Below are 20685 nucleotides of genomic sequence, written 5' to 3'. Positions count from 1 at the left end.
GCCAGTGTGCTTGGTGCTTAGGGATGAATTTGTTACCGTTCACAAGTGCACCATTCCCCAGGGTGGGTCACCATGTCCAAAACAATGATTCCCCACCTTCGGTTACCTCTTTCTTATGCACAAATAGGACCATTCTATTAGACCTTATCATGCAGCTGGAAGAAAGAAAGAGGGGTGCGTTTCTACTCAAGCTTTGCCTCGATGGTCCTATTCCCTTTTTCCAGTGTCTCTTCCCTCCTCCCAGGCCTCCTATGACACTTAATTCCTATTTCAATCTTCCCACCCTCATGGGGGATGGGGGCATCCTTTGCAGTAACACTGAAGAGGATATGGAGGCTGAGTGTTGACTAAGACTCTGAAGGATGTCCCTCTCGTGAGACTGACCAGTCCCAGGAAGACGATGTGGGCAGAACTCTGACCACAGTTACGGTTGTCTGGACAGCAGTTCTGACCCATTAGGGACAGAATGTATGACAGAAGGAAGCAGAGATGTTATACCAACAGACACTGTAGCTGCTGCTGTCTCCACAAAGTGGCAACTGCTGGCGGGTGTTATGCACTGAAGGCTGACCTGGCTAATACCGAGTGTTGCTGGGGCAGAAGGCAATGGGGGAGAACCACCTTCTACCTTCTGCCTTCCCTGCCTCTGCTCTGATTGCGCTCTAATTATGTGTGATAAACTCCTGTGCTGATGCCATCTTATAAGCCAGATTCTATTACTCATATTTTCAATGCTTAGGAGCTATAACATCAGCCTAAAAACTGAGAAATCACATAAGTGGTTATTTTTCTGTATGTTTTTGAAACAGAACTTTAGATATTGGCTTACTCAGTCCCTCACTCATGTACTCAACCAGTGGTCGCTAAGCACAGGGAACAAAGGCTTTCTGCTGGGTCTGAGGGGGCTTGAGAACGAGTAGGCCAGGGTCCTTGCTTTCACGGAACTCACCATACACAAGGGTTCAGGTGCAGGAATAACTAACACTGTATAGAATGTAATTGGTATGATACTGCGGGAAGTGTTGATTCGGTTTTGGAGATGTAGGTGAGGTACCAGCAGGTCATTAGATCAGCACTGTTCTGTAGAATGTTCTGGAGTGAAGGACATGTTTATTATCTGTCATGTAGTATAATCACTAGACACAGGTGGCTACTGAACATATAAAATGTAGCTGGTGTAACTGAGGAGCTGAATTTTACATTTTATTTAATTAATTTCAATTTCAGCAGCCCCCTGTGGCTAATGTATTGGACAGTGCAGATCTAGATAATAGTCTATCAGACAGATATGTACAAACTGGGAAAAGCACTGGTCCCAAGAAGCAGGCTGATGTGTCCACACTGTAGAGAGAGATCTGAAGTGCTCTAGGATTTCCAGACCCTTGTAACTACCTCCCTATTTGACATCTCAAAGTCTCCTCTAATTGACTGTTAAAAATAAAAATCATGGGCCTCCCACAGAGCTAATCCATCATCTTCTCCTCTAAGTATCTCTCAGATCCATCCTTTTGTCCCATCTCTACTGTCCCATCTCTACTCTAGTCCAAGCTCCTGCCTGGATTACTGCAATGGTCTCCTACTTCTTTTATACTGTTTCTAGAATAATCCTTCCCAAATACCCAATCTGACCAGATCACCCTCACCTTTCGGCAAAAGCCCCCAGACCTGAGTGTGGCCTACCACATTTGGCCCCTGCCTCCCTCCCTCCTCACATCTTTTATTGCTTTATCCCTTTATCTCCGTTGCAAACCCATTTACCTTCTCATTGTTCGTTAAACCACGTGGGTGTGAATGGAGAGCAGGTGGCACGTACAGATGCTGTTAACATGCATGTGGGTGTGTATGTGTGTGCTGTAACCAAGCATTATACACCACTGTCATTTGGTTTCACTAAAATTTGAGGAACCTTCCAGAGGCGCTGGCAGGTGCCTCTAAGAAAGAAAAAATAGATATGTTTATTTAGGCCTAAGATCTATCTTTGTTCAACATAAGTTTTGATTAACCATAAGGCTTTCAAAGAGACTCAGATCATGGACATCATTTTAACTGGGTTAATGCGGCTGGTGCAGGTACAATGTGGGAAAACAGCATATTTTAGTGCTATCATATCCCTTGCTAACTAGGTCATCACAGATCCAAATCAGAGCGAAGAGCCATAACTTAACCTCTTTGAAGGTCAGGGTCCTTGGTATGTGGTAAGATACCATATTTTGGTAAAATACAGTATCTGGCTGGAGGTAGAAAAGTGGATTAAGAGAAGACTTTCTTCATGTCACTATTTCCCCTCCTAAAGTTGGCGCTCTGGTCTCACTTTTGTGGTATTTTCCCCCCTTTTTATTTGTTGTTATTATTATTTTTTCAAGGTGTTTCAGGGAAATTTCATTATTACCAAATGTTGTTTAGGCAGAATTGTCTTCTTAGGAAAAAGGAGACGTGTTGCAGGCAGTCCTAACTCTAAGCCGAACTAACTGACAAAGTTTGTCTTCAGAGTTCCCTATGCTTCCTCCTCTTGGTATGTTTCTGTTTGTAGGTACTTTCAAACTCTGGTCCAGGAAGGAATATGATTGTATCCGAGGTTGTTAGTCAGGGCTGAACATGAATTTAATATATGCGTTTGATTTGTGAGGACCTGTCCTAAGATCCTTGCCTCTCACAGGAGGGCTAGCTGGGATTCCTAGTGTGATGGGAGAGTGAGTGCTGTCCAGGAGGCTTCTGTGTTTCTACACAAGTCCACCACCAAATGCCCGCTTGAGCAGCATGTCAGGCCAGCCTGGTGTCTATGACAAGATGGTCTGGAATGGTTTAGACCAACCAGCTGGTTTACAGGGTGAGCTTTTCCTTGATATCTCCATCCTCCCATTCCTATCCCATGCAGGGATTCCTTAAGGCTAATGAATTACTCAAATTACTAACCCTGCTCAAAACAATCTCTTCTTGAATTTATAAAATATAAAATAGTATTGACCATTTAAAGAAGGACTGATTTGAGTTAATTTTATTCTATTGTCACAGTGCCCAACAATCTCCTGGGCAAGTTTTTGAAAGTGCCTGTGCCTGTCCTGGTGTAGATGGTCTACAGACCACAGTGGGAGAAATAATGCCTTGAGAAATGATGAGGAAAAGGAATATTTTATAACAGGTGTCAAGTGAGATATTTTGAGGTGAGAAAAATTTACCTTATCTAACAGCAAACTCAGTTTCATTTAGCAACTTAAAAGGAAAGCCAGTTTTTAACTATTAGAAAGAATATAATAATGTATTAAAAACCAGGGGCACATCGGTGGCTCAGTGGATTAAACCTCTGCCTTCAGCTCAGGTCATGGTCATGATCCCAAGGTCCTGGGATGGAGCCCCACGTCAGGCTCTCTGCTCAGCAGGGAGTCTGCTTCCTCCTCTCTCTGCCTGCCTCTTTGCTTACTTGTGATCTCTGTCTGTCAAATAAATAAATGAAATCTTTAAAAAAATCATTTTCTAGACTGATTTTGTGACCATATCAGAAAATGTGATTATATTTTTCACAAAACTTAACTGAAGCAGACAGTTGCCAAAATTGAGGGATGAATTACAATTCAATGGATTGATTAATGATGTCTGAAACATTTTGTGAGGCTGTACTTGACTAGAATAACAAATATTAAAATAATAAACCATTCAATTATTTTAGCCAAATGAATATTTGGTGAGTTTTCTTCTACTAAGATGTATACCTTTCTTAATAAAATCAATGTTGCTGACTGACTAACTCATTTTAAGTTCTTAAAATGTGAAAAATTGGGGCACCTGGGTGACTCATTGGCTTAAGCCTCTGCCTTCGGCTCAGGTCATGGTCTCAGGGTCCTGGGATCGAGCCCCGCATCGGGCTCTCTGCTCAGCGGGGAGCCTGCTTCCCCCTCTCTCTCTGCCTGCCTCTCTGCCTACTTGTGATCTCTCTCTCTCTGTGTTGTCAAATAAATAAAATCTTAAAAAAAAATAAAATGTGAAAAATTGAAAACAAAAGTTAAATGGGTTATTTTGATGAATTTGAATGAGAAAATTCTAAAATATTGGGTAATATGTATAGTTGATAAAATTTCTCTTTTTTCTCTTCATTCACAGGCTATGGAAACGTTGATTTTCTTGCCTTTTCAAGAAAATTCCCAAAGAACTTTCACAGTGGATGATTAATCCATTTGAAAGAAATACTGATTTCATAATTGTAGAATATGCTATTAAATGTGCTACCATTATTGAAAATTGGGCTTTTCCTTTAATATTCTCTGCTTCAAATATTCAACATCTTTGAATCAAGATGCTGAAGTAACTTCCATCAGTTTGCTGCTGTAACAAAAAAATCTTCAGGAAATGTATGTAATTCCTGATGTTTCACTCTTTGCCCCTAAATTTATTTTAATGGTGTTATAGAGAGACATTTGCTGGGTATATGTTTTGAACCAGTGTGTTCTCCGAAAAGGAAAAGATAATGCACAACTTGTTCTGACCTTGTTATAAAAATTCATAAAGAGGCGTCTGGGTGGCTCAGTCCTTAAGCGTCTGCCTTTGGCTCAGGTCATGGGATCTAGCCCTGCCTCAGGCTCCCTGCTCAGCCGGAAGCCTGTTTCTCCCTCTCCTACTTCCCCTACTTGTGTTCCCTCTCTCATTGTTTCTCTGACAAATAAATAAATCTTTAAAAAATTTTTAAAAAATTTGTAGAAATTACCTCTATCTCATTTATCAAAAATTAATTAATCCCTAGCCTATGGATATCTTTCAACATCAATTTATATTTATTTTTTTTTTCACTAAATGGAAAGCACAATATTGACCCAATTTTAGTCAACTTTGATTCCAGCTTATATTCTGCTAGCATTTATACAGTAAAATTCCAGACTGAAGAGTATGTAACTTTTAAAATTCCAAATAATAAGTGATATGTCATTTAAAGCACTCAACACATTTCTCAAAGCTCTTTCTTTAGGTCTTTTAAATCCTTAGAGATAGGGAAAAGTATTCATTATATATAAACACTGTCTTTCTCATAACATAGTTCAAAAAGTGAAAAACTTATACAATTAGCTTCTTTAGGACACGTGTCTTATTTATTGTTACTAGGTGCAAACTCCACACTTGCACACACACATTATCGATACTTATGATCGTTCAGTTTTTCAGATTTTTGGCAATGTGTAAACCCAAACCTTAGATGATTCCTTTAAGATGACCCATTAGATATTTTTCTGATATTGATGCTTTATAATGGCTAAAATATTAATGTTTTTGCCCTTAGATACATGACTAAAAGTTCCCAATCAAGGTGGCAGACTGACTACATTGTGGTAAGCTCTGTTCACCCCAAATCTCTAGAAATGCCGGAAAAAGAAAAGTCATGATAACAAAGAAACAACCATAAACATACTGGAAAACAAGAAAGTAAACCCCTAGTGGACTAGAAGCCATGAGGAACCGCTAAAAGATAGATTTATTTTATTTTATTTTTTAAAAAAAGATTTATTTATTTATTTTAGAGCACGCAAGGGAGCATGAGTAGGGGAGGGGCAGAGGGAGAGGGAGAGAGAGGGAGAATCTCAAGCAGATTTCTGGCTGAGTGTCAACCCCAACACGGAGCTCAATCCCAGGACCTTGAGATCATGACCTGAGCCGAAATCAAGAATCAGATGTTCACCAACTGAGCCACCCAGGCGCCTCACTCACCTGTTTTACAATGGGGTCTTTATTTGAGCATTTCTTCTTTTTCCCTGTCATAATGTCATTAAATTGGGGCCAATGACTTGAGCCTCTATGATATACCAGGAACCTATACATTTTAACATGTCGTACATTTCTGTTTTATCTTCACAAAAACCCAACAACAGAGACTCATCTCTATTAACAGATGAGAAACCTGAGGTCGAGGGGGGCTAAGAACCTTCCTTGGGGTCCCACAGTAACTCCCGGAGCTTGGGCAGGACCCTGAGGCTCTCTAGCCACAAAGCTTCTGCTTTGAATGCTCCCCGATGAAAAAGAATCCCGTAAACAGTGCTTTTCAAAAACCAAAAGGTGCTCCTGTCTTTATAATACATCTCACTTCTCATAGATCACTAAGAGCTCATGGTTTCCTGCAGACTCTCCAATCAACTTTGCAGCAAGATGAAAAACAAGTTTCCAGCTTACAAAAATAGTGACAAGCTTGAAAAAAAAAAACCAAAAACACAAAAACTTAAAAAAAATAATCTATGCCACAGTCACCCTCTCCTTTTATCGTTAGACTCACAGACGCAGGAATTTGTCTGCAGCATCAAAACCTTAGAGCGCTTTTCTTCAGACTAGTATTCCTTTGAAGAGCAACCAAAGAGCATTACAGAGGAAAGTGCCCTTTAGTTTAGGACAACTGCCTAGCTTTCTTTTTCATTGGCTTAATTTCTTGTAAGTGCTGTATTAACATAGGCCTATTTTAAAGATCAGATACGCACAACACAAAACACTGTTGAAGGGAAAGATGAAACTTGTTAGCAAGTGATGCTATCTCCATGGTGGGAAAACTAGTCAAGTAGAATGGCCCTTGAGCAGTGACCAGATGGAGAGCAGAGAATCTTCCAGAACTTCTGATCCTGTGCTTCCCTTAGCTGTCCTGGTCATTTTGGGTGGAGTTTGAGGGCCCTACCCAGCATGAAGACCTCTCAAAGGATCAAGAGCTGTCACACGGGGCAGGACAATGAGCTCCCTGGTCCTTCTGACATCCCTCCATCAACAAAACAGTAGTTCTTACTGTGATGTCTAGTTATTCAGCCTTTCTAAGTCTGTTTGCCTTAGGGAGCACTTGAGTCTTTTTCTTTGCCTTACAGCCTACCAGTAGCGCTAAATATGGGTTTTTAATTTGATGAACAGTTATCACACGTGCCATGTAAGAACCCTGCGCTGAGTACCCTGAAGGCCACCACATGGCAGAAGGGGAGAAAAAGATGAAAATAAAAGGGAACAGAGAACAGAAAAAAGGAAGGAAGGAAAGAGGGGAAGAGAGTGGTTGAGTCCCTGCTTATAGATGTTCTGTGCGGGGAGAACCACACTCTTCCAGGCTGACGGTCTGGGACAGCTGGTGGAGGGCCGGTCACCAGTCAGCTGATGCGTACAATTTAACCACACACTGTTAAAAGAGTGAACCAGCTAAAGCCCCCTAAGGGTTCCAGATACCCCTCAGTGACCCCTGGCCAGCATCTAGCAGGTCAATGCCTGACATAGTAAAGAATGCTCCAGGATTCTGGTGCCAGCCATCCAGATGTTAGACATTTGAATAGCACCTCTGTCCTTGCCTTAACTAAGCAAATTTTTAAGATCAGCTAGAGGATACTACCTGTTTGCTTGAACAGATCACTCACTCATTTCCTTGTTTGGATGTAATTACCACCTTTCAGTGTTCTGTCTCAATGTGCTAGCATTGCTTTTGATACCAATGGTTTCGAAACCCTTCATCTCCCCACCATCCTCCTTCCTCCTTCCCCCAAGCAATAGCCCTCATAGCCTGTGGTGTTTCTTAACGTGTTCCAAGGACAATCTGTATTAGAGCCATCCAGTGATGTGAACAACTACCCCGGTTCCTGGGTCCCATGTGGCTTCTTGAACTAGAAACTTTGGACCTTTTCTTATGCAACTTAAAATTTGAGAATCTTAGAAAGAGTGAGGTCCAATTTTGATGTTTCTTGCTTCTTCTGAATCTATGACACATACATTATCAATCAGAATGTCTATCCCTTTTGTCCATCTTTCTCCTTCGAGACCCATCTGGTGTCATAGTGTCAGAATGGTCCAAGAAACATGCAAGGAACGTTGGTTTGCATGAGTGTCCTTCTAGTATTTTAATTCAGGAAACAATCTGAAAACTTTCAAGTCCCAGGTCTGGTAGGCACTTTCTAGCACTCTAGTTTTTTAGGGATCTCTGGTTATGAGTCACTGGAAACAGACAGGAGTGTCAGGCAACTTGGCTATCACACTAAAATGGAATAATTCAGTTCCTATACTTCTACCAGGGTTGTCCAAACTGGCCTGGGCATCTTGTTTCTGGCAATGTAATGTTTCTGAGTAATATAATGTTTCTGGCCTGGGCATCTTGTTTCTGGCAATATAATGGCCATTAATAGTAATACAAAATAAAGCCACTTCCTCCCCCACTGGCCATCCCTCCCAGGAACATCTCCCACCCTCAAAAGAAATGGCGAGGTGACCCTTGAATAAAGAATTTCTCTTATATGCAAAGGAAGGTATTGGTTAAGTGTAAGGGTTTAGATCACAGAGAGCTGAACTATTCTGAATAATAAAACAGAAAGTGTTCTCATTCTTCTTTGCCATTAAGAAGGAGGGGGTCTGGGACATAGGAAAAGAAAGAAGGTGAATGATAGGGGATGGGAGGGAAACCTGAGCTGTAAAACCCCATTCTGCTTTTGAAGAATGGTGGTTACCAATATTCTGTTTTAAATTTCAAGCCTCGATGCCATGTAAAGAAACTTCTGGGTCTGACACCTTCACTGATGTCTGTCACACACACAAATGCCTTCAATGAGGGGTTTGCGGTGAAAACTAAGGAAAGACTCCAAGTCTTGTTTGGGTGACTGCAGTGCAGTGCAGGGGCAGAGAGGCAATTCCTAAACTCATGCGAATTAGAGAGAGCTGGAAGCCTGAAGTGACCTTGAGAATTCAAGCCACGTGCTCATTCATTGATCTTCTGTGTGGACCATTCGATTTTTTCCATGAAATATGGGCTGGCATTTGGCATCAACTCCATGAGATTTTAAGGAGCACACCAGCAGCTTTTCTATTTTCTGCCTTACGCTTTCCATTTCAAAATTGTGTTGGCACATGTAATTAACTGCTGTTTCTTAGTAGTTCAGAATTCAATAACCTCTTTGATCCTCATGCCTCCGTAAAGCTCAGTATTTTCGGTAGGTTTTACTAACAGGTTTCATTGACCCAATAAAGGGGATTTGTGGTGATGGTATGGAAGAATGGAAAAGAATAGGATTAAAAAAAGTAGTCATAGCTTATGGGTGCCTAGGTGGCTCTGTTGGTTGAGTGTCTGCCTTTGGCTCAGGTTGTGATCTCAGGGTCCTGGGATCAAGCACCCTGTTGGCTCCCTACTCAATGGGGTGTCTGCTTCTCCCTTTCTCTCTGCCACTCCCCCTTCTCATGCTCCCCCTACTCTCTCAAATAAATAAATAAAATCTTTTAAAAATTACAGCTTAGAAGATAAGAATGAAGAAGAAAGCAAGAATATAAGAGGGAGGCAGATGGTTGGGGGAGTGGTGGAGTGTCATTTGCTGGGTTGAGTGGCACAGGCCATCTGCCATAGACTGAATGTCTGTGTCTTCCAAATTCAAATGCTGAAATGTAATCCTCAGTGTGATGATGCTACGAGGGTGGCCTTTAGGAGGTGTTGGGGTCAGGAGGGTGGAGCCCTCATGAATGGGATTAGTGCCCTTATAAGAGACCTCAGAGAGCTCCCTCAGGGCTCTGCCACGGGAGGATGCCATGAGAAGACAACCAGGAAGTGAGTTCTCACCAGATGTCAAATCTGCCAACACCATGATCTTGGACTTCCCAACCTCCAGAACTGTGAGATAAATTTCTGCTGTCCCTAAGTTACCAGTATTTTTGTAATAGCAGTCTGAACTAAGATATGACCTCACCTTGTAATAGTCCCCTCAACCAGTAGGTCCATTAGATAATCACTCAGAGTTAGTGAAGAAAGCACAAGTTCCCAAGAGGCAGATAAAGATCTGGCAGATCTAGAAACCGCATCTGCTTGCATGTCACTCAGCCGGAGCACAATTTATTTCTCCCCAGAAGGACTAAGGACTCAAGGCTTCAGAGAAATCAGACAGCCCTTTCTACAACTAGTGAGGTTTCCTGCCTACAAAACTGCTCTACTGGGTCCAGAAAATTTTTCTTTAATTTAGAGTAACGTGAATGACTGAAATTATTTTATAAACATGATTTATCCTCCTTCCACATGAAACTGCTTTTGAAGACATGGCTGAGGAGAAAATCGTGCATTTGCGTGCACGTGTGGGTACATGTGTGTGTGTCTCTCTGTGTGTGTGTGTGGCTAAAGTTCTGGAGGGGAGAAGAAGGGGGTCCTGGAGAAGCTGCACTCTAAATCCTCCGTAACTGAGACTAGATGGGCACATTGATTTCTTTAAGGTGACAGTTTGGAAGAAAAATAGAAAATACTGTACAATTTAAAAACAAACCACCCTAAGAGGTTCTTGCGGTATCAATCTAGGATTCTTTCTCCACTTAAAAGAGTGGAGCAAAATAATTTTTCCCCCCAGAACAAAGGGAACAAATACTCAACACACTTTGGTTACCTGAGGTATTTATCTGCCTTGCACCGATTCTAGACGGGTTCTTGGTCGCCCGGTTGTACTCCTGATACCACTATGCAGGTTGCCCTTGAAAACCAGATGAGCTACGTTAGGGTTCTGAGAAGCAGAAGAAACTCAAGAAAAGAGTGGGGGTTCTGTGACAAGCCCTCTTGCCTGTGCCTGCCCAGACCTACTGCCACTGCTGGAAAGAAATGTGCTGGGTTGCTGGGACTGTGCCACGGGCTGAAGTTGTGGTTGTGGTGGGCAGCCACGCAGCTGAAGAAGGACGCCAGCTGCCCTCACAAATATAGACTTCTGTTTCTACAACACCACTTCTGACTTTGGGGGAAGAAAAACCTCATATGGTTTTCTGTTCAGATTTTTTTTTTTTCCTGTAGCCAGATGTCTCACCTTCAGTTACTTTTCCCTGATAGTATCTATCTATCGCTGTTGGCTGTTCTACATGTTTTTTCTAGCTTCGTTATGCCAGACAGAATAAAATATAAGCTTTTTTCTTTAGTGGCAAGTTAAACGGAAGAGAAATATGTTTCTTGTCTCCTTGCTAGTGGTTAATATGGCATTTAAAATCTCCAACTTTTAGACTTTTTCTCTCTTCCTCGTATCTCATATGCTGGAGAAACAAATAACCTAGCGCTCTAGATGGTTCTCTGGGCTTTAAAGCCTTGTCGTAACTATCACGCTTGTGCTTTCTCTAAAAGGAGAGGACACCTCCAGATATATTTGTAAAAACAAGTAACTGGATTTGGGCTCCTGAGGTAGAGTTCAGTCTTCCAATAATTGGAGTTAATTTTTGTGTTACAGAAGTTAATCTCATTTTGTTTTGAAAACAAAAAACGTATGTGCAAAGAGGTGTTATTAGCATATGAACCCCTAATATTCAGAAATAATCTTCAAAGTAGGAGCCTTTAGTGGCAAAGGCATAGTGTGGAAATCCAATCCTTTAAAAAAGGGTTTTATTTGGCCTGGATTGGAAATAATTTTAACAGATTCTATGAAGCAAGATATCTCTTTCACAGTGAGCAGACTGAATTATAACATTTACCCCCATCTTCCGATCTAGTTTTTAAAAAGTTTCAGCGTACGAAAACACAATTGAAAGTAAATCAGAAAGAGGCTGTATGTATTTGGTTATTAGACTTGCATGTATTTGTGTTTGATTTTTAGATATGACTTTCTTTTTAATTTTCCTTCCTGGGTTGAATGACTATTTTAAGACTTAAATAATTTCAATCAAGTTTCACATCTATTAAATCATTTCATGTGGATCTCTCCCTTGCTTCACCTTGACTGTGACCTGAAGACTCCTCAGATTCCTGGAGTGGTCATCTAAGCATCTTTGCCCAAGCATCGTCCAGAGGCTACGACATAAGAAATGGACACTCACTTCATTTGAGTCTTCTTTCTGCCTTGTTGAAGGGGGTGAAGTGATGGTCCCTTTGGAAATGTTGTTGACACCTAGATTATAGCTGAAATACTCAGTTGCTATTAAGTAAGGAAGGAGCGTACTTCCAGGACGTCCCTCCTTCAATTCCCAAATAAAATAGTAAAAATGAAATCAGGCAAGATAAATATTATCCCAAAGTTGCTAGTGGCGACTACACGCAAAAAAAGGAAAAATAACACGGTTGGATAAATTTCACAAGGTGGTGGCGAGGGGAAGAAACAGAAGGCTTGGGTGCCAGAGGAAACAAATAAAGCTTTCCACTTGTTTCCCACACCAGAAGCAAAACTGGGGGAAGACACTGATTTTAGAAAAACCTGTGAATCCTTCTTAATACACCTCAGGTTGGTGAAGCAGCCTTGGGGTGAGTGGGCCCACTGGAGAGGGTCAAGGAGAAACCTGTAGCATGAAAGCCCCAAACACCACGACAGGATCATACCAGAGGCAGAAGGGGGAGGAGCTGCCACGGTTGGGCTTGCCCTGGTACAGGGCCCCAAAAGAAATCTCAGGAAATGGAACAGTACCCAGCCCTCAAGACCACTGCAGCTATCTTTTGCTCCATAGAAGAGTGGATGAAAAGCAACATTCAGAGCTGGTGAACTTGTCATACTGAATTAGACCATGTAGATGTGTTTGTCATTCGTCAGCCAGATCAAAAGAAATGGTGTGACCCCCTCTGCATATGGAAGAGAAAATCCCTGAAAACAAAGAGGCACATCTTCTGTCAGAAAGTACTGATGAGGAGTGTCTGGGTGGCTCAGTTGGTTAAACATCTGCTTTTGGTTCAGGTAATGATCCCAGGGTCTTGGGATCAAGTCCTGTATCAGGCTCCCTGAGCCTGCTTCTCTCTCTTCCTCTGCTGTTCCCTCTGCTTGTGCTCTCTCTGTCAAATAAATAAATAAAATCTTAAAAAAAAACAAAACCCTGATGATGGAATGATTGACACTGACAGATCTTGGCTAGGTTTTTAAACCCTAAAGACAGAGATTCCTTTGGGGATGCAGACAGAAAAGATACTCATTTTCAAAGGGGGAAATTCAGGGTGGGCTCACACTTCTCCACAGTGAAAGTAAATGCCAGAATGCAAAAATAAAGACCATGGAGATTGCTTCTAAAAATTTATAAAAACATTAGACTAAAAAAAAAAACCGCAAGGGATGCTGTTGGGATAATATAAAGGGGAACAGGTTGCTCGAGAGAAAGGCTCTAGACTGAGGAACTGGTTTATCTTAGAAGAGCAGAAGTTGAGAACTTGGGGAGAAAGATGAAGAAGAGGAAGCTCTTAAGATTTTCCCAGGGGCTTGTGTGGTGAAGAGAGGGGACGCTCTTCCAGAGGCGTTTCTGTTTTAGGGTTCAACTCAGGTGAGGTGCCCAATTAATAGTCAGTGGTTCCTCAGAAGTTTCAACCTAGAAGAGAAGAAAGACCTACAATCTCATGGAAAACTGTTTCGCTAAGGACCAAGGAGGGCAAATGAAGTAGAGGGGGCTCAGGCGGGAGCTGAAAGTAAGAGTGGACCCCTGCACGAGGCGCCCCGGGCACCTGACGGTGGGAGAGCAGAACCACATTGCCCCCTGAAGCCCACCCACACTTTGGAGACACTCCTTTTCCAGTCTGTGTACCACAGAGCTTTGCCTCTAGCTCCTCAGTGTTCTGCTGGCCCAATCTGTGAGATGATTCAGAAAACGGGTCCTGGGATGTGTGTTTTAGGGCATCTTATTCTGAGACTCCAGCTGCACACTAGCGTACCAGATGCTTGTGGAAACCCTGCTGTACAGAATCTACTTACCCCCTCCCCCAGTTTTCTAAATGTGTGTGAACATAGACTCCCTTTCCCTTGTAATGGCTAGAAGCAACACACGTTGATGTAACATGATATATAATATCTAATGTGGCAATTTTAGAGAATACATGTAAAAAGAAAGTGAAGGGGAAGGGAAGAGACAGTGTAGGGTGTGTGGTATTTTGCTGCTGAAAATAGCCCAACACTTTTAGGTTCCAAATTGCTGTTGGCTGGATTAGTTGAAGTGATGCATGAGCAGATGGGGGGGTGGGGCAGTGGGGGTCCATGATGCCACTAGTCCCTTGCTAATGCCTGCTGGGACCTTACCCTTTCAGCGGTCAGGATGCTTAACTGATCATTCTTAAAGCTAATACATGGAAAGGTGAGTCTTAGTTTCTCTCCAGGATTAAGAACAAGGCCAGAAAATGGTTGGATGGAATATTTCCCAGCAGATTCATCACTAACTCCACATGCAACCCAGTAGTCAAGCCAAGGGCTCTTAACAACTGAAACTTCGCTGGTTGGGTGCACACTGATGCTTAAAATGAACTCCTCTCACCACTGGCCCGGGAACCAAGAGGACCCAGAGAAAAGGTTAGTTAGTTCAGAGAACATTCAGATATTTTGGAATCTTTCTTTCTTTCTTTTTTTTTTTTTTGAAAGTTTAGGCTTTTGTAGCCCCATATGGTTCTGGGGAAAAAAAGTTATCAGCTTCATGTTCAGAAAAACAATATATTATATTCAAGCTTATGATTTACCAGTAAGTAAGGTGAATAGATCTACAATATAGACCCTGTGTGTAACCTTCATTTCTCATGGAAGCTCTAGTCAACTGAGTATCTATTGACAGGGGTTATCTAATTTGTTAAATTAATTGCTAAGCTATAGAGAATATTAATACTGAATTCTGATTAAATAGACTTTGGCAGGATGACAAACAGAGCAACTAACAAGAATGTATTATTTCTATGCTCCAAATAAACAACGTTAAGCAGACCGGTGTCTCTCTCCATGTAGCTTATAGTGGTATTTGTAGTGAAAAAACAAACGAACAAAAAGCAGGTGTTTCAACCAAAGAACACACACACAGAGAAAGATGAGGATTCTTTGAGTTTCCCTTGGCTTGACTTATTATCTCAGGATATCCTACGTTTCACGAGAGGGAGCCTAGGAGGGAGGATGGTGAGGGGGGTATGGGCCTGGGATTAGAGACTTAAGAACCAGTCGTGCCCCTGCTTAGTCATGTTATAGACATGGGCAAGTTACCTAACCTCTCTGGACTTTAGTTTCTTCAGAGAATTCTTTTTCATTTGGATTCTTGGGAGGAGTGAACAGAGTAATGTGTGTCTGGTATGCAACAAGTCCTCAATAAATAATGGCCAGTATATTAGACAAAGATGATAAAAGATGGTGGGTAGGCATGGGGAAGAGGTTTAAGGAATTGGATGTGAACCTGGAAAGGAAGAAATCAGGGAGGTGGTTAAGAAAATAGTGTTAGATTTTTGAAAACCTACAGAGTTATTAGATGAAGCATTGGTTAATTTGAACACTATCTACTTTCTAAATCTGGTATATTCTGAGTCTTCCTAAGTGGAAGGCTTAATTACTTAGTTGGTTTCGTAAAAGTAGCAGAGGTGGGATCAGTCAGCAGACCTGCCTTTTAAGAAATTCTCAGTGTTCAGAAAATAACAGATATGCCAAGTTATTTTTTGTAGCACGGTTTTGAAAAGAAAAATTTGGAAACAATGTATAATGTTCAATCAATTGGGGGGGGTCATTTATTTATCAGAATATTATACAACTCTAAGGAATGTTCGGTTACCTTTTTTTTTCAAAGATTTTATTTATTTATTTGACAGAGATGGAAATCACAAGCAGGCAGAGAGGCAGACAGAGAGGGGAAACAGGCTACCTGCTGAGCAGAGAGCCCGATGCGGGGCTCAATCCCAGGACCCTGAGATCATGACCTGAGCCAAAGGCAGCAGCTTAACCCACTGAGCCACCCAGGTGCCCTTCAGTTACTTCTTATTAAAATATGAAAAGATGTACAAGATTTTATTATTTTTTTAAAAGCAAAGATCAAAGCATTGCACATAATATTTTCCTTCTCAAGTATAAAGCTGGGGGAATTAGTATCTATATTTATATTTGCTCACATAAGTCTAAGGAAACTAGGATGGACATGGAAATTAAGAAAAGTGGCTTTTGTAGGGCAGAGGCTGGGAAGACCCAGAAAATGACAGAGAAGGACTGTATGTCATTTTATATTTGTTGGGTCTGTTTTCGTTGTTGTTCTGTTTTTGAACCAGATGTAATTTCTGTTTAAAAAATAAGTTAAAAAAATGTTGGGGCTGCCTGGTGGTTCAGTCGGTTAAGTGTCTAACTCTTGGTTTTGGCTCACGTCAGGTTCTCAGGGTCCTGAGATCAAGCCCTGCTCTGTGCTCTGTGGAGTGTCCCTCTCTCCCTCTCCCTCTGCCCTTATCCCTTCTTTCCCCCTATCTCTCCTCTCAAATAAATAAATAAATTAATTAAATCTTAAGAAAAAAGTTTAAAAAATTTAAATGCTTACAAAAATGTGAATGCTTTAAAGGGGTGTTGTTCATAATTTAAAAGTTAGAAATCAGATTGCTTTATCCTGACACTAACCAGAGGACTGTTCAAATTAAGAAGGATTGAGTTTTGATTTGTGAAAGAGGTGGATGAAGAGGCAATGGGGTCCCTTTTGGAGCATAATACCTCCCAAGGGACCAGAGTTAGAGGTGCAGTACATTATGGGAGGATTTAGAGTCCAAACTGTGTCCTGGGGGCACGGGAGCAGTGCAGGGGGTAGGTCACGATGGGGGAAAAAGGGAGAAAGACGGCAAGGATGCACTCTGCTTACTAGGGAGCTTTGCCTGGGTCCTGGGTCCCTTGGAACGCTATTACACTGAAAGTCAGCTTGACACTGACCTTGCCAGAACCATCAAGCCAGAGGACTTCATTAGCATTCTAACATCATGACGCCAGACAACCAGTGACTGCCACCCAAACCTGGTAGCTGAGTGGAAATAAAGATGCAGCCCATGGAAGGAAACTCCCAAGGATTTCTGCCTAACACAACCACCATTTCCCTGGTCTGAAGTTAGAGCTGTAAGATGGAGGCTATGAGAGTTAATTTTTTATCCCAGGCACAGAAGAGCTAAGGAAAGGGATCTTTTAGAAGTTTTCACAAAAATAACATTTCTGAGTTATGGACCAGTATTAACATGAGAAGGTGACAGATGAGGAGACACAAGTGTAATGGCCGAACCTTTCTAGAAGGCGGATGCTCGCGGCGTCACTTCAACTGTGCTTTCTACATGATAGATTAATGGGGGGTTACATCACTAATCTGTTGGTCAACAGCAAGAATATTGGTCTATTGCATGCTGATGCATTGTGAATGATACATTGAAAGATGTCTTTGTAGAGCTGGAAAAGGAAAACAACCATTATACCTAGACCTTCTTTAAACAGACCATAGTTTTTTTTTTTTTTTAAAGGTTTTATTTATTTATTTGGCAGAGACAGTGAGAGGAACAAAAGCAGGGGGAGTGGGAGAGAGAGAAGCAGGTTTCCCACTGAGCAGGGAACCTGATGTGATCATGACCTGAGCGAAAGGCAGACGCTTAATGGCTGAGCCATCCGGGTGCCCCGTAGACCACAGTTTTATAAATAAATATAAATATATTATATTTATATAAATATTTTATTTATTTATATAAATTGTTATTTATATTTATATTTAAGTATAATAAAATATATGTATTATTAAGTATAATAATAATTAAGTGTAATATTATAGCATATAAATATATAAATTATTATATTTATAATAGACTATAAATATAAATTATATAAATATAAAATAAATATGTCTAGTAGTGGTATGGTCCCTATTCCACTATGTATAAGCATCCTTTCTCCACCTTCCCCAATAATAAACAATAAGTGCACATTATTGGCCTAAAGTGTTAGTCATTTCAGGCATAAGTGAGCTTCTGTCATCACTGTGTGGGGTTATAAATCTTTACCAAGTCACTCAGCATCAAATTTTAGCGTGTGCCTTAGGATTGTCTCATCTTTGGTAGGATATGAAACTATTTTCCCAGAAGGACTCTAATGTGTCCCTTTGTCTGGCTTATGGTCCTAGCTCTGTACTATTTCAGGAGTCAGTGAAGTTCAGAAAGCTTTATATTGAGAAATAGGAAACGGTTAAAATATAAAACAGGAAGTGGCATTTCGGGAGCTCTGCTCATCTCTGGTTTGAATATTGGGCTTAGGAAACACATGATGACTTTTTGGACGTTGTAAATCACTTGACATTTTGGGCCGGTTACTTTGTTGCAAGGGGCCACTGTCTGCAGCCTCACTGGCCTCTGCCTGCCACATGCCAGCTTCACCCTCCTGTTGTGACAGTCAAAACTGCCTCCAGAGGCTGCCAAATGCCCCTGGGCACCAAAATGGACCCAGTCTGAGAACCCCCGACCTAGAGGTCTATCATCTTCCTGTGGTAGTAAGGTAACATACCTCAGTCTCATTGAACAGAAATGAAAGCCGGCTAAGGATGCAAATGAAAGCAAAACCATTTATCGGTCAAATGGATATATTTCCCTCCAGCCCCCAAAGGAGGGCCCTGGCGCATTTTCACACAGAACTGAGACCTCAGACCTCCCACACCAAAGCAAAAACAGACTGCCAAAGAAAGGTCACCATAGATTCAGGAGTACCAGGGATGGAATCATTCCTGGGTACAATTTTTCCCCAGAAGGTCAAACAAAACCTCAGCAGCAGAACACAACATATTAGTTAGGGAATGAGAAAAGAACTCACCGTTTCCAGAAGCAGCTTTTCGGAATTTCGTCAGGTCAACGTGGGGGGGTCTGCTGGGTTTTGGCGGCGGCGGGCCCAGGGCAAACAGGGGAGGCAGGGGCTTCTGCTTGGGGGTGGCTGCATTCTTGTCTCCCTTTTCCTTGTCTTGATTTTGGCTCCATGGCCCCGTCGTTGTCAACTTAGAAGGCATCTTAGGGAACTTGGCAGGAGGAGTCCCAGAGGATGGCTCTTCCTGATTAATTTTGTTCAAGAAGATGTTCTTAGCAGCATCTATCTTCCTTTCTTCTTTTTTCTCTTCAGCATTTCTGGAGAGGCCCGGGCTTCCTCTGTTGGCAGCAGGTTTCAGAACCACACCAGAAAAGGGCGAACTGGAAGTCTCGCTTCCGAGGTCTTTAGTTTCTTGGTCTTCCCTTGCTGGCTTTAAAGGGCCGGTTTTAGCCTTGGCTCCTAAGGGAGTTGAGGGTCCTTTCTGTAGAGATGTGTTCTTGGTGGGGCTCTCGTCTTCATGACTGTCATCAATACTCAGGGATGGCTTCTGGCCAAAGGTGGGCTTGGGAAAGAGGGGTTTGGGGTCATGGTCTTGTGAGGCCGACACAAACTTGCCTTTAGCCCCAGCCAGCTTGGGGAATGCTTGCTTCTGCTCAGCTTCTGGGGCTGGAGGATGAGACCCTGGCTTGGGGCCTGGTGGCTTTAAGTCATGGTCTTGGTTTACACTGTGAGGCGAAGGCTTATTCCCGGGGGGCCAGGGAAACACAGGTTTGGCATCCTCCTTGGGCACGGTGACAGGCTTGGGGCCTATAGGTTTTGGAAATCCCACTCTCACCTCAGGGTCTCTGGTGGCCGAGTTTGTCTGTGGTCCAAATCTTTGGCCCACTCCTGCTGGCTTTAGAAATGGGGGCTTGGGCTCCTTGTCAGGCTTTTCTTCAGATGGAGGTTTCACCGCCAAAGGTGGCTTTGGGGACCCAAACTTAGGTACGTTGCTAGGTCCTGCAGGAGGGCTGGCATTTCCTTGGTTGTCGAAGAGATTCTTTCTGGCTTGTACTCCTGAAGGTGAGTTTTGCCCAGTGACTTTGAAGGGGCGGTTACTGACAGAGACCTCTTCTGTGGGGTTGCCCCCTGCGTTAAACTTCGCCATGAGGGACTTCACATCTGCCTTTGTATCCTACAAGCACAGGGAACAAAAACTAGCTGAGAGCCAGAAGTCTTAATTGCACAATTTAAAATACTCCACTCTACAGGGCTTCCTGGTTTGAGGCCTGCCGGGTCGCTGATTGGTTAGGAAGACATTGTAACATTTATCTTACTCTATGGCAAAATAGTCTGTGAGAGTTTCTTGAAGGGGGAGGGCTATTGTTGTGCATATACTCTTTTGGTTTTTTTCTTTCTTCTTCTTCTTCTTTTTTTTTTTTTTTTTTGCTTCTCTTACACTGACTTGCTCATTTCTTTTTAAGTGACAATTTACCTTTTTCTTTGTCTCATTGTTTCTCCAGCACTCCTGTTGGATTTACTCTTTACTTGGCATTTGTCTGCTTTGTTTTACTTGAAAAAAATATGGAAGTGGCTAATAAGAGACTTCTATATTTTACAGTGAGCCTCTTAAATAGAAACTACACTTGAAAAAATGAAAGTAAGCTTTTCTGTAAATTCAAGTTGTATGTTTTCTACAGCACGGCCACGTTGAACAGCTCTGTGGTTTGCAAGATTTCTCCTGTTCTGTCCGCAGTTAAGGTGCGTCTGCTTGCTAAACAGGAGACGTGGCAGAAAAACTCACTCATTTGGATAAGTAAGTAATAAGTGAGTTTTCCGACTTATTTATAAATATTGAGTTCAACTGGAACCAGATGAGCAGGCAGGCATGTCTGGGGCTCTAAAGTCCAGAAAGGGTCTCATTCCTTTTTATATCCCCACCACACCTGGACCAGGGCCTGGCACCTTCAGGCTCCTAATGCATATTTGGGGAAATAAAAGTTGGCACAGAACTGAATACTGTAAAGAGCAATTTAAAAGAAATGGTGCCCTCAGCTGGAGTTTTCCTTTCTACCAAATGGCAGTGCCCATGTATTTGCAGGATGGGAGAAAGGGAATTAGGCACTAAAAGGAGAAAACCAGATGAGAGCAGCTCCTTTAACTTCCTACCCTATCTCCAAATTGCTGAGAACATCTTGTTTTCTACCTTGTCTTCCTTGAGCACTTTTTTTTTTTTTAATCCTCATGATTTCCTCCAATCCTCAAACAATTCCTAAAAGCAATAGGAAAGAAGATG

The 20685-nt window shown here is 42.0% G+C and overlaps 1 protein-coding gene across 3 annotated transcripts in view; it reads right to left on the bottom strand.

Annotated features, from left to right (window-relative positions):
* Nucleotides 1-20685, bottom strand: part of FYB1 (FYN binding protein 1) — a 152752-nt gene that overhangs the window by 74697 nt on the left and 57370 nt on the right. For all 3 annotated transcript variants that reach the window (XM_046000368.1, XM_046000370.1, XM_046000369.1), the window contains exon 2: nt 18423-19584. In XM_046000368.1, coding sequence (XP_045856324.1) covers nt 18423-19584 — 1162 coding nt within the window. The remainder of the gene's footprint in view (nt 1-18422; nt 19585-20685) is intronic.

This window comes from Meles meles, chromosome 3, assembly GCF_922984935.1.
Source record: "Meles meles chromosome 3, mMelMel3.1 paternal haplotype, whole genome shotgun sequence".
NCBI lineage: Eukaryota > Metazoa > Chordata > Mammalia > Carnivora > Mustelidae > Meles > Meles meles.
Note: the sequence above shows the minus strand (reverse complement) of the source record. Positions and strands in the feature narration are given on the sequence as shown.